Below are 20014 nucleotides of genomic sequence, written 5' to 3' on the forward strand. Positions count from 1 at the left end.
CAGAGTCCTGGCTATAGGCTTCCCACAGTCCATAGAAGGTGCAAATAAGCCCCCCCACTTCTGGCCAAGGAAATGAACACTACGGTTGTCAGAAGTACTTTCGTAGTTCTGATGGAGACAAAACTGCTGCTGGTTCTCTCTGGGCCCAGAGCTCCGTCTGGACATACTGGAGTCCTATGATTGGCTGGAGAGATGGCTTAGCGGTTAAGCGCTTGCCTGTGAAGCCTAAGGACAGCGGTTCGAGGCTCGATTCCCCAGGACCCACATTAGCCAGATGCACAAGGGGGTGCACGCCTCTGGAGTTCATTTACAGTGGCTGGAGGCCCTGGCATGCCAATTCTCTCTCTCTGCCTCTTTCTCTGTCACTCTCAAATAAATAAATAAAAAATGAACAAAAAAAAATTTAAAAAATATCACTTCTCATCCTTTTGACTGGGATCTAGTATAAAATAATAGACCTCAGTTTTCCTTAAGATTGGTTCCCAGACTGGAACATCTTATTTAAGCAAAATAAGTGTTTATTAAAAGAAAATTTTAAAAAAGCTGGGCATGGTGGTACATGCCTTTAATCCCAGCACTTGGGAGGCAGAGGCAGGAGGAACACTGTTAATTCGAGACCATCCTGAGACTACATAGTGATTTAATTCCAGGTCAGCTTGGACTAGAGTGTAACTCTACCTGGGGTGGGCAGGCGGGGGAAGAAAACCTCAGTGAATGTGATGGCATGCAGCTTTTATCCCAGTGAGAGAGGGAGGCAATTTTAGGAGATCACCATGGGTTTGAGGCCAGCCTGGGACTAATAAGTGAGATACCAGGTAACTCTGGGTTAGAGACTCTACCTTGTGAAAAACAAAACAACCAAAACAAACAAACAAACAAATTTTAAAAACTGGGCTGGAGATGGCTCAGTAGTTACATGCACTTGCTTACAAAGCTTGATAGCTAGGATTCGATTCCCCAGTACCCATGTAAGCTAGATAAAGAGTGGCATTATGTGTCTGGAGTTCATTTGCAGTGGTGGGAGGCACTCATAACCCACAACATGTTCAACTTCTCAAATAAATAAATAAATGATGTCAAATGAAACTAAGACATCTGAAGTGTAAAACACAAGTTATAAAATAATATGTACAGTGAGTCTAATTTGACATTTATATATTTTATTTTCACAAGTATACTAATTTTGTAAATGAAAACAAAACAACAGTGTTCTTTTTACACATTTATTTATGAAATCACCTGAAATTACCTTACATAATTGCAACAAATAAAGTGTTCACTGAAAAAAAAATACTTTGCACTGTATTTGTCTTTAGAAAAACATCTTATTTACACTTGAGAAACAAAGGTGATTTTAATTAAATGTAGATTTTACAAAAAAATTATTCAGTAGATCAAGCAGCACTAAAACAATAAAATTGGACTTCCTAATAATTGTTAAAGTATCCAGTGAAACATGAAGGGAAAGTATAATTTTTAATCATATTCAGAGAATCTAATGTGTTGACTTGCTTGTTGAGTCTTTGCCAGTCTTATCTTTTCAGCTTTGGTGATTAACTACAGAGAAAGAAATCAGAAATTAGAATGCATGGGATACACACACACAAACAGTTTAATGTAATTATGAAACATTACAACTCCTGGTATGAGTGAAAAACTTAAAAGTGGAGGTAGCATGACAAATGAGATAATTATTATATATTTAGGCCAAGTCAATCACAGAATGAACTGTTGAGATCATGTCTTAGTAAGTAACAGTAAGTCTACTTCAAACCTTGCAATTAAAAATGGCCATTCCATATTGTGATTTTTAATGTTTTTGAAAGAAGATTCAGGACCTACATATTCTGGACTTGGATATTAATTTTTAAGGTAATACTTACATTGTGTGGAGTGTTTAACTATTTTGTACTTAAGGATTTATGTATGATTTGAATAAGATGTGGTAATTCTGGGTACAGTATTACTTTACACACTGCTTACTGAAAAGTTCAGATAGGCTGACTACAGCGCATAGCAATTTATCACATGTTTTTAAAGAACTAGAAAAGTGGTGTTACATGCCTATGTATTCCCAATACCCATGAGTGGGAGGCCAGTAATAGGTACATCAAGAAATAAAACAAAACAAAACAAAACAAACCAAAATAAAACAAAACAAGGCTGGAGAGATGGCTTAGTGTTTAAGGTGCTTGTCTGCAAAGCCAAAGGACCGAGGACCCAAGTTTGATTCCCTAGTACCCAAGTAAAGCCAGATGCACAAGATGGTGCATGCCTCTGGAGTTCATTTGCAGTGGCTAGAGACCCTGGCACACCCATTCTCTATCTGCCTCTTTCTCTCTTTCTCAAACAAATAAAATAAAATAACAACAACAACAACAAAAAATCCAACAAAAACCAGGAGTCCAAGATTCCCAACACAAAGAAATGACAGTTATTTTGCTTCACTTCATAAACATGTTAGTTACAATTACTATGTGCCAGTTAAATGTTTATAAAAATTCAGAAGACAACAGATATTAAAATGTTTAAATGCAGAAAGCCTCGGGTTCAATGCCCATCATTGAATAAATGCAGCATTCAGGAGGTGAAGCCAGGAGGATCAGAAACTCAGGGCTGTGGTCTGGGAAGATGGCTCAGTGGTAAAGATGTTTGTGTACAAAAGCTTGCTCTCTTTACACCACTCCAAATTCCCCAGCCACTCATTTAAAACTTGATGCAAAAAGCTGTACTCATGTCTGGTGGTCTGTTTGCAGTGGCAAGAGATGCTGGCACACTCATATATACACAGCAAATAAACACATAAATTAATTAAAAGAAAGAAGCTGAGCATGGTGGCACATGCCTTTAATCCCAGCACTTGGGAGGCAGAAGTAGAGGACTGCTAGTCAGACTGAGTCTCGAAAAACAAAACAAAACAAATTCAAGGTCACCTTAGGCTATATAAAGAGTTTGAGAACAGGCTGGGATATATGAGAACCTATCTCAAATAATCAGGTGCTAATGAGTACTCTTTTAATTAAGCTGGAAGCTTGATATTATGTCATTGGTAGGAAGCCAGTACTTAAGAATTCTCCCTTTACCTGCTGAATATCAGGTATCAGTAATATGTACAGAAAAAACGATGCTGATTAAAAAAAAAAAAAAGGAAATGAAGACAAGCCTCATCCCTCCAGCCCCCAGGATTTATGTATTTCTCATTTTAATGCCCCCTCTTTCTTTTGGCAGTGCTGGGGATGGAACCTGGTGCCTCACAAGTACTAGCCCACTCCTATCTTTTTTTATTTCAGACATGGTCTCACTCTAGTCCAGGCTAACCTGGAATTCACTCTGTAGCCTAGGCTAGCCTTAGTCCCCTACTTCATTCTCTCAATGGTAGGATTATTAGCTTGGGTGCTCCTATCACTTTAATACTTTGGTAAAAATACACTGACAGCTAAGGCTAGGAATGCAGCTGGATGAAAAACACTTGTTCAGCACTGGAGAAACCTCAGGTTTGATACCTAGCACTCAAGAGGAGCAAAAGTGAGCAAACACTACAACAATTAGGGCCAGGAAGAAAAACAACAACAACAACAAAAAAAAAACGACACAAAACCTTTTTCACCTATCCACTTTTTTTTAACCTATTAATCCTGTATAAATTGAACAGGACCTAGGAAACTGTTTCCAAAATCAGTCCCACTCCATACCAATTAAGAACAAGTTTTTTTTTTTTTTTTAAATAAAAAATATGGCTATTGCTTTGCTTCTGCTCAGGAATGGATCCAATACCACTGTGGGAAATACTGGGCTACATTGTTAGTAAGGAATGATGCCGTACTATGTCAGAATCACTGAAATAATGTCAACATTTCGAAGTTTGCTCTCTCATGTCTCTAAGGTTTCTGTTGCAAAATCTTTGCCAAGAGAGCTTCCTAGGTAAGCTTATCTGATTCAGATAGTGATGCACAGTACCGGTAAGTTTTTCTGTAATCTACAGGAAAGCAGAGGAATTAGTTAATTTGTACCTATCACCCCAAACTCCATGAATGTTGGTCAACATAAAGGGGTACTCAAAAACTGTTTGCAAACTCTGGACATGGGGTAAAAAGTGCTAGCACTCTGAGTGTCTGGGTTCAATGCCAAACACTAGAAATTAAGTGGAAGACTGGAGAGTAAGTAAGTAGGTCAGTCAGTTGTGGTCCAGTATTCTCTAGCAAGCTTTCTGTCATCTACTTTGTGCAGTAGCTTCATTGTATCTCAGTATACAAGCCAACTAACTTTCCTAGTCTCATCGAGTTTCCACTATCTTAACACTCTGAAAATGTCCTAGCAATGTTTATTTCCTTGCTTAAAATTAAAGTAAAACAAATGGACCAAAAATGAACTCCTAGTTTAATAATACATAATGCTGTTTCAATGGATTTCCCCCTCCACCCCAAGGAAGGGTCTAGCTTTAGCCCAGGTTGGTCTAGTATTCACTATATAGTCTCAGGGTGGCCTCAAACTCACAGTGATCCTCTTACCTCTGCCACCTGAGTGTTGGGGTTAAAGGCATGTGCCACCATGTCCAGTGAAATTTTTCATCAATTAGAAGAGCAACTATTTAATAAGCAAGGTGAGTGTATTTTGATTATTGGATTCTGGACTAGTGATTTTAACAATGGAATAATCTCAAACAGGATTTGAAATTGACACCTTTAAGACCTCAAAGATACTCCAGGAAAGAAAGCAGCCTCACAATCTCAGTTCCCATTCAAAAACAAAAACAAAATTACCGAAGACCAGTACCACACCTACTTTAAATCACCATAAATTCCAATGAATACCAGGCAAAGAATTATCAGTGTTGCCAAGTCATTAAGACTAGAATATGTGAACCATGATTTTAAAGTTCTCACCAAACATATAAAAACATACTTTTTTAGGTTATCCTCAGACTTATTTCTATAATTTATACATTTAATAATGGTTATGTGCTCTACTTTGTTCTAACCACGTTAAAAATCTTTAACAATAAATCTAAGTTTCAAAGAAAGGGAAAAATGGAAACCTTTAAATTATGTACCCTGGTTAAGAAAACAATTTTCATTTCAGTATTTTGAAACCAAAGAAATTTGTATTTCTTGTCAAGCTAAAACAGTACTGTCAATCTTCTGATATAATAATAAACAGAAATTATTTTATATGTTTAGTCATCACTTACAGACTTTCAGAAGATATTTAACTCCTTAAAAAAAGCACAGGGCACAAAAACCAACAATAAGGCAATTACCTTCTCTGTTCCTCTTTTCTTTTCTCGAGGTTGATTAAGCTTGGCCTGCCTGTCTACCAGAATCTTCTGCCAATACCTCTGTTCATGATCACCTTAAAAATAAGAAAAACAAGTAGAAATCATAAGGCTATACATGAAAAAACATACTCAGCTCTCAATGCAAAAGTAGTAGCTACGGAAAAAATGTTAGTGTATTAGTCAAACTCAGAAATATAAAAAAATTATTTTAAGAAATTCCATGAAGTTTTACCAGAAAGGATCTCGAGTTTCCAGCAGTGCTTCCTTTTAATTTCAGTTTGTGCACTGATTACTGCTTGAGCATCCTCAGGAGTTTTAAATCTGACATGACATTCTGTATCTCCTTCAAGCAAATCAACATAAACAACTTCTGAGATTGTGGCCAAAGTATCCTACATTGAAAATAGGTATAAAGACTTAAAATCAGAAATGAACATAACAGAAAGTAATTCTGGTGGTTGTTCAAGATGTATTCTACATATAAGCCACCACTTAGACTGATGAGTAATTATCTCCTGATACATTTCTTCTTTAAAACATACAGAAATTTAAACAAAAAACAAGCAAACAAAAAATTCAGCTGTTAGAAATTACTTTCCTTAAAATATGAACTAAAATACCCTACTAAGGACAAGAGATTTTACAAAGTAGAATATACAAAGGAAGCCCTGTACTCTATCAGTCTGGGAGTAGTTATACAAGGAATAAGATTAAAGAAAAGAAAGACAGGATTTTGGGGAGGTTTATTTTCACTCACCTACACAACACCTCATATAACTAAAAATATGTGTAATATTATTTCAACATTTTGTAAAACTCATAAAAAGTTCCATCAAGTCTATGAAAATCCCAGGTTCTTGAGTAGATTTACAGGAACCTAACTTGAAAGGTTTCAGTTTTAGATACAAACTTAAGCAACCTCTTCTAAGCCAGTAGAGGTCACCCAGAAAGGGAAAAGTTTTCCCTATGTCACCTGCTGTGAGGGTAAATGAAGGAGATTCCCTGCATTCTTCATCAATTTTTTTTTCTCACAGCAGGTTCTACAGAGTATACAATGCATTTATGCAGGAATGTCACACTACCTAATTCATCAACTTTTATTTATAAAGTTAAAGAAATAGATGTAGATTTCTAATTAGAAAAAAAGTCTTACTTCTTCACCTTTTGGCTTTGACCCAAAATTTTAAGGCACAATTTAGATTACTCTAAAACACTAACCTTCTAGATAGCTGAATTGCACAAAACATTGAACAATATCTGGAAATACTATCTCATCACAGAATAAGAAAATATAAAAAAGAAAGAAAATATATTAGTAACAAAATGTAAGTCATTAGAAGCTAGGGACTAATTTTAACTCACCCTAGCACTTAATATATACTGTCTTTTTCTCACATAACAAGGTCCTTAGTAAATATTTGTTGAATAATAATAATAATAATAATTAAAATAATGATCTGAGCAGAATTAGACCTGATAATTTGTAACAGTACTGAATTTACATACACAGCAAGAAATAAATCTGGAATGAAATGATGAAATTTGAATGCACTCTGGTAGTAGTGCATTCAAAGGGTTATAGCTGATTTTTGAATAGTTTAGATTACTACAATTGAACAGGTATTTCCTAAATATCCATTATAATGTCAGACTAATCTCCTGATTTAAAGCCCTTACACTTTAAAATCCCCATAAATGACAAATTAGCTTGATAATCACATGGGCAAGTCTGGCAGCAGTGAAAAGCAATAGAGTTCAGCTGTTACATAAAATATATAAACAACCACTAATTTGATTAATGCTGATGCTTTATGATTTTGTTTGTCATGGATGAAGAATTTGCAGTTGCCATTACTTACCATTTAGATAGTAAAAGCACTTTAAATTTTTCCTTCTTCCCTTCTGTTCATCCATCCACCTACCTACCTTGTGCTAGAGATTGACTCGAATGCTTTTCTTTTCCATGCATTACATTCCTCTTTTTTCCCCCTTTTATCTACTATCCTAAAGTCTATATTGCTATCATATCCCAAAGTAAGCTGGTAGCAGTATTTGGGATTAGACAAATGCCTTATCAATACTAGAAAGAGAAACCAAAGTCTTACTGACAGCTATAGGATTTTTAAGAATAAGGTTTCTGATAGAGTGATTACAGATTATAGTGCAAAAAGCAATTTTACCATCTTTCACATTAAAAAAAAACATGACTGGTATAGGTCTACACAAAACAAAAACATATTATATAGTACTAAATATCCAAGAAGGTAAAAAATATTAGTGTTCCAGATATCTTACAGAGTTTCAAAATCAAGTGCTAGCTGAGTGTGATGGCTCACATCTGTGATTTCAGCCACTGGGAAGCACAGAATTGTCACTGAGTAAAAAGTTAGCTTGGACTACAAAGGAAAACTGCTCACAAGACCACCCCTCCAAAAAAAAAAAAAAAAAAAAAAAAAGAAAAGAAAAGAAAACCACCCAAACATATAAATAAAAAATTCATAAATTCACTATTGGCTTGCTTCAAAACCAGATAGTATCAGGTGATTATAATGTTAAAATAATTTCAGATCTCTTGTTTACTAAATTTTAAAAAAGTCCTGGAAGGGGTGGAGGGTTGGCTTAGAGGTTAAGGAACTTGCCTACAAAGCCAAAGGACCGTGGTTCAATTCCCCAGGGCCCATGTAAGCCAGCTGCACAATGGGGCACACACCTCTGGAGTTTGTTTGCAGCTGTTGAACCTTGGTGTGTTCATCCCTCCCCCCTCTTCCTCTGTGTCAAATAAATAAAAAAGAAAATTCCTGAAAGCTTGGCACTTGGGAGGCAGAGGTAGGTGAACCCTACCTCGAAAAACAAAGCAAAACAAAAAAATTATGGTGCCAAGTATCTTTCTAGAACTGGTAGCATTGAAAATGTTTTCAAAAATAAACATTGAGTCATCAGTTGTGATGGCACACACCTTTAATCTCAGTTCTCAGGAGGCAGAGGTAGGATTATCTCTGTGAGTTTGAAACAGGCCTGGGACTGCAGACTGAGTGGCAGGCTAGAGTGAGACCTACCTTGAAAAAAACCAAACAACAACAAAAATTGAGCACTTTATTAAATCTGTAATTAGTTAGAATCACTGTAGTATAGTTTTTTTTTTTTTTTCCGAGGTAGGGTCTTACTCTAGCTCAGGCTGACCTTGAACTCACTGTGATTCTCCTACCTCTGCCTCCCAAATGCTGGGACTAAAGGTGTGTGTCTCCATGCCCAGCTTTGCAGTATAGTTTTCTTTCTTTCTTTCTCTCTTTCTCTCTTTCTTTCTTTCTTTCTTTCTTTCTTTCTTTCTTTCTTTCTTTCTCTCTCTCTCTCTCTCTCTTTCTTTCTTTCTTTCTTTCTCTTTCTGTCTGTCTGTCTGTCAACCATTGGTGATATTTAAAAAAGGCTTAAAATACTTTCTGTATCTTATTCTGTGAGAAATATTGGTTAATTTTTGTTGTTATTTTAGGATTTTGTTTCAAGTTAAACCAAAGAGTTAGAGTTAGAGTCCACAGACTTAAAATTCTACAAGTAGTTTACCAGATAGATACAAATTCTAATTTGATTTGTTTTGTTTCTATTCCTTTCAAAACATTTTCAAATAGGTAAGTTAATGGAAGGAAAAACAGGACCAAATGCCCTTGGGGCTCAAAAGTATTACCCGCACTTGTTTCCTGCCAGGTAGAGGCTCTGCACTAATGATCTTCACAATCACTCCATTCACAAACTGTGGGCCTGATGCATTAACTTTATCCTGAGGGCTACACTCTTGATTGTGGGCTGCTGATTTGAAAAAGAAAAGGCAAGAAGTCTCTCAACACTTAACAATTCAACATTTAGGAGGATTACTCTAGAACTTCAACAAAAATTTCTTAGGTTATTTAAACCGTTAACCTAAAACATAGTAAAATAGTACATTAAATATTGTATGTTACACTGGTCATATGACATTAACATAAAAAACATAACATAAAAAACATAAAAGTGCATTAAGCTTCATTTCTTTGAATACAAATGTTACTGTTAAAAGATATTCATATAAATTTAAATATATCCTTTTCCCTGAACCAAATGACAGAAGTGGCAAATGAAAGCTAGGTCTGTTAATTTGGGTTTAATTAGTAAGTTAATGTAGATAAAAGAATATTCAAACAATGGAACCCAGTGTTAAAGTTTCTTTGTGTAATTTATAAGAACTTAAAATATATTCTAATTTTGAACAGTCAGTAAGAATAGTGCTTTAATTTTCTCCTGCTCATGGTTCATACAATGCAATGACAGTGGGTACTGAGAGAAACTGCAGTCCATATGTCTGCATACTATGCATTTCTTACTAGATCTGAGCAATAATAAAATGCAGAGGAAAACCCATGTTGTCTAAAAAAGAGGACACTGATTAACATGAGCTCTTCAAATTTTTCAAGTTAAAGTTTTTTCTGTAGTGCTGGAGCTCAAGACCAGGGGCTCAGCAAACATGAGCTACAACTCCAGCTCTGGTTAGAGTAAGTCAAATATCTTCCTATGTTAAAATACTAAAAAAAAAAAAAAAAAAAAAATCAAAGTGATCTTTACCCTTTTCTGTTATGATTCCAGGTTTATCACTGTCAGTTTCCATTTCTGACTCCAGTTTTATTTGAGATATTGTTTTCTTTAATGATGCCATACTGGCTTTTTGCAGTGCCAAATACTCTTTTTTTAAATCCATCCATTCACTCCTGTTAAGCGAAAATTGACAGATTTTGAAATACAACAGATGACTCAGTCAAAAATTATGAAACTTAAAGAATATACACTTCCAGTGGCTCTAAAACACAATTTTCGTAAGTTTTCTTTCTTTAAAAACATAGTTGAATTACTTTCTTATGTTCTAAATCTAACAAACTAAAGGAATTCCCATCTCAACATTCACATTAAAGTTTTAATTTATCAATGTTTTTATAGTTTAATTTATAACAGCAAAAAATTTAGGTTAATTTCTTTAAGGAACACTTATTAGATTAGTCATCTTGGGGAAAAGTGAGAGATTCAAATGTAGAGATTTATTAAAGTGCTTCCAATTTGAGAGATAACATTCCTTAGGATTTACTAGAATCAAAAGGAATTGCTGAGAAGAAAAAAACACCCAGTGGAAGCAATTTATTTATTTACATACATTTCACATGTAGATGTTTCTTCAAACAGCTAGGCTCCACCAGATAGAAACACAATGCATCTCCTGGCTCTGTGGGAGCACTCATTGTTACCCTAATCTGTGCCATCAAACAAGCAGATAGGAGATTTTTTTAAAAGGGCAGATCTTGTGGTAATGGTTTTAGCAGTTAACATTGACATGTTTACTTCAAAAAAAAAAAAAAAAAAAAAAAAAAGAGGGGGTAGGGGGAATCTCTACCCACCCAGGATCCTACTTTCCCTAAGAGCTGATACATTAAAATAACAAAAGGCTCTTGTAATGATTCTCAGAGATAGAAAGGCAAAAGGAATTCAGTGTTAAGAATAGTATAAATAGAAGTGTCCTGAAGTCCCAGCCTCCCACCTTCCCAGGACAGATCCAGAGTGTTTCAGAAGTAATGCACAAAGGTAAAAGAAAACTTTTTTAGGCCGCTCTGCCACTTTTTTTTCCTTTCTTTGTGTTTCAAAGTATCTTGTGTTGTGGACTCCCTTCAACTTTAACATGGGAGTGCTTTCTGTGCTTTCTAGAAAAGAGTAAGTGCTTCCATGTTTTAGTAGAAGTGAATTCAACTTAACTCTTTTGGATTGGAACACATGCTCTTCTAAGAGGTTGAAGGGGTCCCTTTGCTTTAACATGGGGGTACCTGCTGTGTGAAACAAAGTAAGTGCTTCCATGTTTCAGTGGAGGTGTCTCTAAGACAAGTAAACCAATGACTGTGGCTGTTAAGAGAAGGTTGCAATTAGCCTGGGCTCCCCACCACTTAAACGTGGATGTACTTGCTTTGGAACTAAAAAAGTAAGTGCTTTCATGTTTTGGTGATGGTAAGTTTTCCTTTTGCATTTTCTCAACCTAACTACAATCTATTTAAGGGGCCTCCTTGACTTTAACATGGAGCCACTTGCTGTGTCCTGGTAAAAATAAGTGCTTCCATGTTTAAGTGTGGTGGTTCCTTCTTAATCTTCAAATGTAAAGCTAAGTCCACATGTCACATTGGACTACAGGCCTTCACTGTTGCTAATATGCAACTCTGTTGAATATAAATTGGAATTGCACTTTAGCAATGGTGATGGACTGCTGTCACTGGTCTCCAATAGGAAAGTGGAATTCTTACTTGGACAGTACTCGCAATGGTATAACCTCTTCTCCCATTTTATGTCTCTCCTTGTGTTTTTTCTTATGCTTTCTTTTAGCTTTTAGGAGGGAACCATCTTTTAGATCTCCAGCATCTTTTTCCTCTTCTGTAGAGCAGAATTCCAAGTCTAGAAAAACAAAAGATGTCTTAACAGCTATGGATCAGTTACAGGTCCTTGCATTGTCTAATACTAATCTGAACATTTATACCTCTGCTTTCTTTGGAGACCTCAGAAGCTGCTTCTTCATTGCCTTCCCTGTGATCTTTCTTCTTGGCTTTGGGCCTCGCAGGTAAACAATCAGCATCTCCAGAGCTGCTTCTCTTCCTCTTTCCAGCTCTGCCTTCTGGTATGCTGGAGGAGGGCTCAGCCCTTTCCCGTTTCTTCTTCTTTGCAGGTTGCCTTTGGGGTTCAGGAGTCTCAGTTTCAGAACCCTCGGATGCAGTCCTCAATCTTTTAACCTTACTGGCACTCACGTTGCTTGTGTCCATATTTAACTCTTTGGTTTGAACATTGTCTTCCTTCTTCATTCTGCCTTTCTTCTTCTTCTTCTTCTTTTTTTCTTCTGTAAAATTATGTTAATACATTTTTAAGTTATTTTATTTAATTAATTTGGGAGCTATTGTTTCAGCTTAAGTACTCACCAGCCACTCTTAAAGATGGGATGGGTTTATTTTTCACTGTCTTGGGAAATACTCCAGGTTTTCTTGGTGCTTCTTCTGGCGGGTTGTTAAGGAACTGAAATAATTGCAAATGCAAAATATTTTTTTTAACTAATTGCTAGTAACTGCTTTTTCCTGTTTTCTTTTAGAACCAGACATACCTCAATAGCTTTTGCTGCTTGTTCTTTGGTTTCAAATTCCACAAAGGCGAATCCCTTCGGATCTCCAGTGGACTTGTAATGTGGTATGCTTATATAAACGACATTGCCACATTTCCCAAATACTCTCTCAATCCAGCTGTGAGTAACATTTTTGGGAAGTAATTCCTTTGATAAAGCAGAAGTTGTATTATCACAACTATATATATGTATATATATGGCCCATGAACTTCAAAAAAATGTCTACTTTAACATGAATAAATATACCTTAAAAATTTGTTGTCTTGTTACTGACATTAACTATATAATAAACTTACCACATATACTGTTCGCTCGTCCTCATCCTTTGGTCTTTCTCCCAGAGGCTTTTTTCTCCTGATTCTGGTCCCTTCTAAGTCCAGCTTTAAAATGTACATTAAGCATTTAATACGGTCTAGTGTTATGGGACAAAGGGTTAGTTATGAGTTATAATAAAAAAAATTACCTCTACAACAGCTGAGCTTTTTAATGCTCTTGCTATTAACTTGCCATCCGTAGTCAACTTTTTCATTTTGTTGAAAGATACAAGAAGTGATATATCCACATCTTAAAAGACAAGTAATGTACAGTTTTAAAATATACAAAAGGCTTGTCTACTAAAATAGCCAATAAAAGCTTAAAACTTAAGGTTTTATTTTGTAAGGTATATATATATATATATATATATAAACTATATATACTATAAAAACTTACATCCATCCCTAGATTTTTCTATTTGCTCTCGAAGAAATCTATCCTTGTGAAGATTCGCATCCCCAAACCAGAAGTCCACTTGTTTGGCAATATCTGCAAGCACCTGTTTGACTCGGGAACGTTTCTTTTTTTCTACATCTTTTTTCTTCTCAGTGTTTTCTTCTTCCATTTTCTGATTTTCAGTTTCCATTGCTGTAAAACAATTAAATTAGATCCCATAAGTTAACACCCCATTATTTGAAAATAATTAAGCTTCCAGCAGAACTTTTGTTTACATGGGATTCGTTTACATTTTAAAGTGCAACCTCCATTGAACAAATAAGGCTTTTGGGAGCAGATTTTTTTTGTATTTGGGACTTTATAAAATTGGACCCATGTTCAGAATTTATCCTTTTGAAAGCTTAGTTTTTTCTTCCAGAATTACATACTAGGCTGGGTGGAGGGGTTCATACACATGATTTTTTTAGCATTTGGGAGAATAAGAGTTTGAGGACACCTGATTGCAAAGGGTAACTTAAATGAATGTTTGCCTAGCATTCACAAAGCACTGGTGTATATATATATATATATACATACATACATACACTGGAGAAAGTGGATACCTAGTGGCTTGAGGTCAGTCCAAATACAGTATTGTTAGGGGCTTAGTGGTTAAGGTGCTTTTTTGCCTTCTAAGCCTAAGGACCCAGGTTCCACCAGATGCATGAAAATGGTGGTACATGTGTATGGAGTCTGTTTGCAGTGGCTGGAAGCCCTGGTGCACCCATTCTCACACACTCTCTCCCCCTAATAAGTAAGTTAGGCAAGTACAGTGACCAGTAATTACTGCTGATGTGCTGACAATGGCAGGAACACGTGGAAGGTCCTTGATGAATGTAATAGAAGCACTTATTTGAAAGCTTGCTCAGACAGAAAAGCTGGACCTGAGGAGGTAAATTTATAAATTAATAGTTGGAAAAATAAGTATGTTGTCATTAATATTTGTCCTCCCCCACTCCTCCCCCCTTTTAATTTTGAGGCAGAGGGTAGACTTCTCAAACTCATAGTATCTTCTCAAGTCTCCTGAGTTGGGGGTATTAGGGATGTGAGCCACCATGTCCAGCTGAAGATTACAGACACATTTATGAGACAGTATGAATGAATATGGGGTGCCTCTTGACACTGCAAATGAACTCCAGACAACTTGGGTATGGGGGAATGAGATCCCAAATGGCAGGCTTTGAAAGCAAATGTCTTTAACAGCTGAGCCGCCTTCTTCGCCCCTGAAAATATTGTCATAACATGGCTTCCAAGAGTTTTTCTTTCTGGATCCTGCTACCTTCACATTCTACCTATGACTAGATTCAATACTGGGCCCCACTCTTATATTCACCCTTCTGGAAGGTCCTGGCTTTTAACTTTTTAGCTTGATACCTTCCAAATCATGTTCTCTCATTTCCACATTCTAAAAGACATCTCCAGTTGTTTATTCAAAAGATATTTCAAACAACATAAAAACAGAGCTATAATAAACCCACCTTTCCTAATTTCAGAACCATTAGCTACAAAACTGCTGAGAGGGCAAAACTAAAGAAATCACTCTAAACTCACTTTTCCTTATCCTTCATAGTTAATTCATCAGTTCTCATTTCCTACACATTCCAACCACTTGTCCAAGCCATTATCTTGTTTGCACTACTGTTAAGATTCCCCCTTACTGGTCTACCTGCTTCTACTGTCCTCTGAAAATGAATTCCCCAGACAGCCTAATAATTAAATATGTAAATCAGGACTATTCCTGGCACAAACTCCTTCAAAGATTTCTTGTCAGGACCTGGAGAATTGGCTCAGTGGTTAAAGGCACTTGCTTGCAAACTCTGACAAGCCTTGGTGTGGCAGTCAGGTTTGCATTGCTGATAGAAATCACCCAACCAAGAACAGCTGGTGTGTGTGTTGGGAGGGGGGATAGTTTGTCTTACAGGTTCAAGGGGAAAGCTCCATGATGGCAGGTGAAAATGACAGTATGAGCAGAGGGTGGACATCAACCCCTGGCCAACTCAAAGTAGACAATTGCAACAGGAGTGTGTGCCCAACACTGGCAAGAGGGATCAGGCTATAACACTCATAAGCTTGATCCCAACAATAAACTGCCTTCAGGAGGTGTAAATCTCCATCAGCTGGGAACCTAGCATTCGGAACACCTAAGTTTATGGGGGACACCTGAATCAAACTATCACACTTGGTTTAATTACCAAGTACCCACATAAAGCCAAATGCACAAAGTGGCACGTGCAATCTGGAGTTTGTTTGCAGTGGCAGGAGGTCCTAATGTGCCCATACTCAGTATGTGTCTGCCTCTTTCTGTCTGTCCCTCTCTCAAATAATAAATTAAAAAAAAAAGATTTATCATATTCAGAATAAAGTTCTGTGACTTTATTATGGTTTACTAGGCCCTATACAATCTATCTTGGGATAGTTTCCTAATTTCATCTCCCATAATTCTTCCAGCAGGTTTACTCCAAACATATCATACCATCTCTAGGTACCTTAAGCACATTAAAGCCATTTTCAGATCAAGGTCTTTGTTCTTTCTGCTCTCCTTCTTGTCTGGACTGAAAGGTTTACTTACTCAGAAGCTTTCTCTTTCTCCAATCTAAAAACAACAACAAACTCCCACACTGTCAACACAAACTCAATCTACTTTCCTTTTCTATCTGCCAGTACTCATTATCTGGAATAAAAATTTTCTCATCTATCTACCCCAGCAGAATGTAAACATAAGAACAAGGCTTTAGCTGGGCATGGTGGAGCACACTTTTAATCCCAGCACTTGGGAGGCAGAATTAGGAAGATTGCCATGAGTTCAAGGCCACCCTGAGACTACATAGGTCAGCCTGAGCTAGAGTCAGATGCTACCTTGAAAAAAGAAAAAAAAAAAAGGCCTTAACTGATCCCGACCCATGTAGTTGTGGAGTAGCTAAATATATTTAAAAGTATCTATAAAGTATTAAACATTTCAAAATTTTTTAAACATGTATTTTTCTATTTATTTGAGCGACAAAAAAGCAACAAATCAACCAACCAACCAACCACAGAGTGAGTATGGGCACACCAGGGCCTTCTGTAACTGCAACTGAACCACAGCTGCCTGTGCAACTTTGAGCATCTGGCTTTATGTGGGCACTAGGGAACTGTACCCAGGCCATCAGGCTTTGCAAGCAAGTGCCTTTAACCACTGAGCCATCTCTCCAGCCTACATCTTTTGGTAAGATTTATAGAATATAAATGAAATGCAAATACAGGCTATGATTATCACTACAGCAAGCTCCATTACTAAGTGTAAATTACAAAGGGCAAATCACTAGCTCTGCAATTCCTTTCCTTGTCAAAGCTCACTACCTAAGAACTCATGGACAGAACTGTAGAAACACAGAATATCACAATACTCCCAGAAGAGATTTTTTCCCCCATCATTCTAATATCTTGGTCCAAAGACATTCTTTTAATAACTCTCTTAATGGAGAATGGAGTTTCAAAGGGGAAAGTGGGGGGAGAGAGGGTATTACTATGGGATATTTTTTTTATAATCATGGAAGTTGTTAATAAAAATTTGAAAAAAATAAAAAAATAAAAAGTGAAAAACATAATTCTTTTAAGTCTTATTTTTGTGGCTTGGAGTAATTCATTTCAGAATGACCAAATAAAGTTTCAATTGAAAGGAAGATACAGACTAAACAGAAAGTCACATGATACATGGAACAATTCAGCCTTTATCCATCCTTTCTCTTCTCCAAGGGTTAGACCCATGGCTATGTATGTTAGTCAAATAGTCTACCACTGAGCTACCATCCTCCCTTAGCCTTAGTTAGATACACGTATTGTCATACTTCATTTTCCAAATCAATTTATTTTCTTTGCAAAGTCTTTCTAACCCCCCCTCTTTTTTTTTGTTTTTTGAGGTAGGGTTTTATTCTGGCCCAGGCTGACCTGGAATTCACTATATAGTCTCAGGCTGGCCTCAGACTCATGGCAACCTTCCAACCTCTGCCTCCTGAGTGCTGAGATGAAAAACATGTACCACCACACTTGGCTACTAATCTTTTTAAAAAGTATTTTAACTTATTTTCAAGCAGAGACAGACACAGAATGGGTGCACCAGGACCTCTAGCAGTTGCAAACAAACTGTAGACACATGTGCCACTTTGTGCATGTGGCTGTATATGGGTACTGGGGAACTGAACCTGGGTTGTTAGGCTTTGCAGGCAAGTGCCTTAACCACTGAGCCATCTCTCCAGCTCTTTTTCAAGTATCCTGATGTTACGGAGAGTGCTAAAATCCAACAAAACTGACAAAGCAAACTATGTGCAATTGTATGAAGTTGAGGCAGTTACTTCACCTCTCTGTGGTTCATAAAATGTGGACAGTGTCATTGTGAGGATTAATCAAAAATAATCTAAGCAAAGCACTTAATGTTGCTGTTATAGAGAACAAACATAGTAACAGGTAGTCAAGCTATTATTTACTAATCTGTCACTAAGTTCAACCAGTCTTGTTTGAAATGGTGATGTCTAAACTTGTAATATTAGAAATTTCTCAGCACTTTTTTGGTACTATAATATCTATTAAAGCGTTGCACAATGAGGCAGTAATATCCAGCTAGTCTTTAAACTATCTATCCATTGAGACAGGAGCTCACTATGTAGCCCAGGCTAGCCTCAAACTTGTGGTGATTTTCCTGCCTCAGCCTACCAACTAAGGCATGAACCAATTGTCAGACTCCAACAGGGACTTTAAACAAAGAATGAAAAGTTATTATGTACAGAAAGCACATAGTAGAGACTTTATATGTGCATTGTTTGAAATCTTCACAGTCATACTGTGTTGTTTCTTCCACCTTCATTTAAAGGTGGCTTAAAAGTCAAGTAAGTTGGCCAAAAGTAGCTAAGGAAGTGAGGCCTGGTAGGTTTGAGTTTCATATGCCTACCTTTTACTAGCAGCTTCCACACTTTGTGTCACCATCCACACTAAATTCTGAGCCAGGAATCCTTGACCTGAAGTTCAAGATTCTTGTGAATCCCTGAAATGGTTAAAAGGTAAATTTTAAAGAAAAGGTAAAATCATGATGCTTGCATCATGGAAAAAAAAAAAAGAAAGAATACATAGTAAAGTTAAGTGCCATTCAAAGAATTCAAGAAGCAGATAACACATACAGGCATTCGGGAATGTTGAATGTTAAGATAACACAGATGAAGGCAATAACTAATTACATTTCACCTGGAAATTTTTCACTTTAGTTTTTCTACAAGTTATTTAGTCGTAAAACAGCTCAATGGCAAGGATAGGCATTGATAACCTAGAAGTGAAATAGGTCATGACCTCATATTTTTTTTGGCCATTTTTAAGTCACAGTTTTCCCTTATAACATTGGACTTTGCCAATTTGCTGTATAGTACAGGAGCCAAACCATGTTAATTAAATAGAAATAATTTGCTAGTATCAACTTATATTTAAATATTAGTATTTAAATTGCTAAATAAACATATTTAATATGTAAGCAAAATTTATATATATAATTGCAGTTAGCCTCGAGTTGCTGGCACCCCCCCCCCCCACCAATAGCAGCTTGTGGGAGTAAATATTTTGGCTCAAGTGGAAGCTCCATGATGACAGGGAAAATGTGGCATGAGCCGAGGGTGGACATCACTTCCTGGCTAACATCAGCAGAAGTGTGGTCCAAACACTGGCAAGGGGAAGCTGGCTATAACACCCATAAGCCTGCCTCCAACAAGGATGGGAACCAAGCATTTAGAACACATAAGCTTATGGGGGACACTTGAATCAAACCACCACATAGGTACATACACCTGTAAAAGTCTTCTATAATTTTTTCAGGTAAAAAAAAAGTGGTTACCAAAATTTCATATGTATATCAAACCATAACATGGTTCTAGTCACACTAGGTGCAATAGTAAAACCGTTAGTGGCCTGGGTCTTTGCTTTGAGTGCGTCCGAGTTGCCTCAAAAGTCCCATTCCATTTCGAATGGCGACTTTCTTTTCACGGCCTTCCATCATCACATCGTGCTGTCTCTTCACCTGTATTTTCTTAACTCACTCAGACCACCGCATCCATCACTTAATATGTTAGCTACATTTTCAGCTTTGTGGCAAGGACCAGAATCTTGCAAAAAAATTAAAAAAAAAAAACAAACAACAACATGACTTTAGCAGCCAAAGCTCCACTGCAGCCACCCAAACAGGCACCTCAGCTCATCTCCTACCTCAGGGGCACTTCCGCCCAGACCCGGCCCGCAGCGGGGCGTGCCCCACGCCTCCCAACGCCGAGCGCCGCACGCCCCCACCGTGCCAACGCGGGAACTACAACGGCCGCCGCGGGGCTAGCGGCGCGTGCGCACGGAGACCCAGCACGGCAGGGGACCGGGTGAGAGCGAAGATAAAATGAACCGCAGGAAAAAAAGAAACACTGAGAGGGATTCCGACTTCACCCAATATGATCGTCCCTATGGGCGATTTGTGACTTACTCCGTTCAATTCCCAAAAATACACGGTCGGCGCCTGCGTCCCTCGGCCCTTTCCGTCTCCGATCCCTTCAGTCGTGGTAATTCCGCGTCATACGACGAGCGACGCCGCGCTCTCGGCCCGCGGTCGTTAAGACTAGACCAGAGGCTCGACGGCTGGCGTGACGTCAGAGGCGCGGGCCGGCTTTGCGAGGGCGGGGCAACGGGGAGCTCGGCGCTTAGGAGGCGGGGCCTCAAGGGATGGTTCGATTGGAGGTTGGGGGAAAAAAAAAAAACGGCGGCTGGGCGGAGAAGACGGCTCGCCTATCTGCCGGCGTGGTCCCAGCCTAGTGACGTCACCGCGCTCGCGGGAG

General features: G+C 37.6%; 1 protein-coding gene across 7 annotated transcripts; it reads right to left on the minus strand.

Moving 5' to 3' along the window:
* Positions 1-1266: 1266 nt before the first annotated feature.
* On the minus strand, positions 1267-19822 carry Larp7 (La ribonucleoprotein 7, transcriptional regulator). Of its 7 annotated transcripts, none has more exons than XM_045143236.1 (15): positions 19666-19822; positions 18109-18201; positions 13962-14068; positions 13146-13337; positions 12898-12998; positions 12731-12814; positions 12417-12581; positions 12238-12331; positions 11805-12158; positions 11575-11722; positions 9866-10008; positions 8955-9073; positions 5508-5667; positions 5258-5349; positions 1267-1557 (listed from the first exon to the last, which is right to left on the minus strand). In XM_045143236.1, exons 4-15 carry the CDS (start codon positions 13333-13335, stop codon positions 1477-1479), a joined length of 1731 nt encoding a protein of 576 aa, XP_044999171.1. In that variant the 5' UTR covers positions 13336-13337; positions 13962-14068; positions 18109-18201; positions 19666-19822; the 3' UTR covers positions 1267-1476. The 7 variants fall into 7 exon arrangements, with proteins under 7 accessions (XP_044999171.1, XP_044999167.1, XP_044999166.1 ...); XM_045143232.1 differs by having other exon boundaries at positions 1269-1557; positions 8955-9076; positions 13972-14068; XM_045143231.1 differs by having other exon boundaries at positions 1269-1557; positions 8955-9076.
* Positions 19823-20014: the final 192 nt, after the last annotated feature.

The sequence above is a fragment of the Jaculus jaculus genome, chromosome 2, assembly GCF_020740685.1.
Source record: "Jaculus jaculus isolate mJacJac1 chromosome 2, mJacJac1.mat.Y.cur, whole genome shotgun sequence".
NCBI classification, from domain to species: domain Eukaryota; kingdom Metazoa; phylum Chordata; class Mammalia; order Rodentia; family Dipodidae; genus Jaculus; species Jaculus jaculus.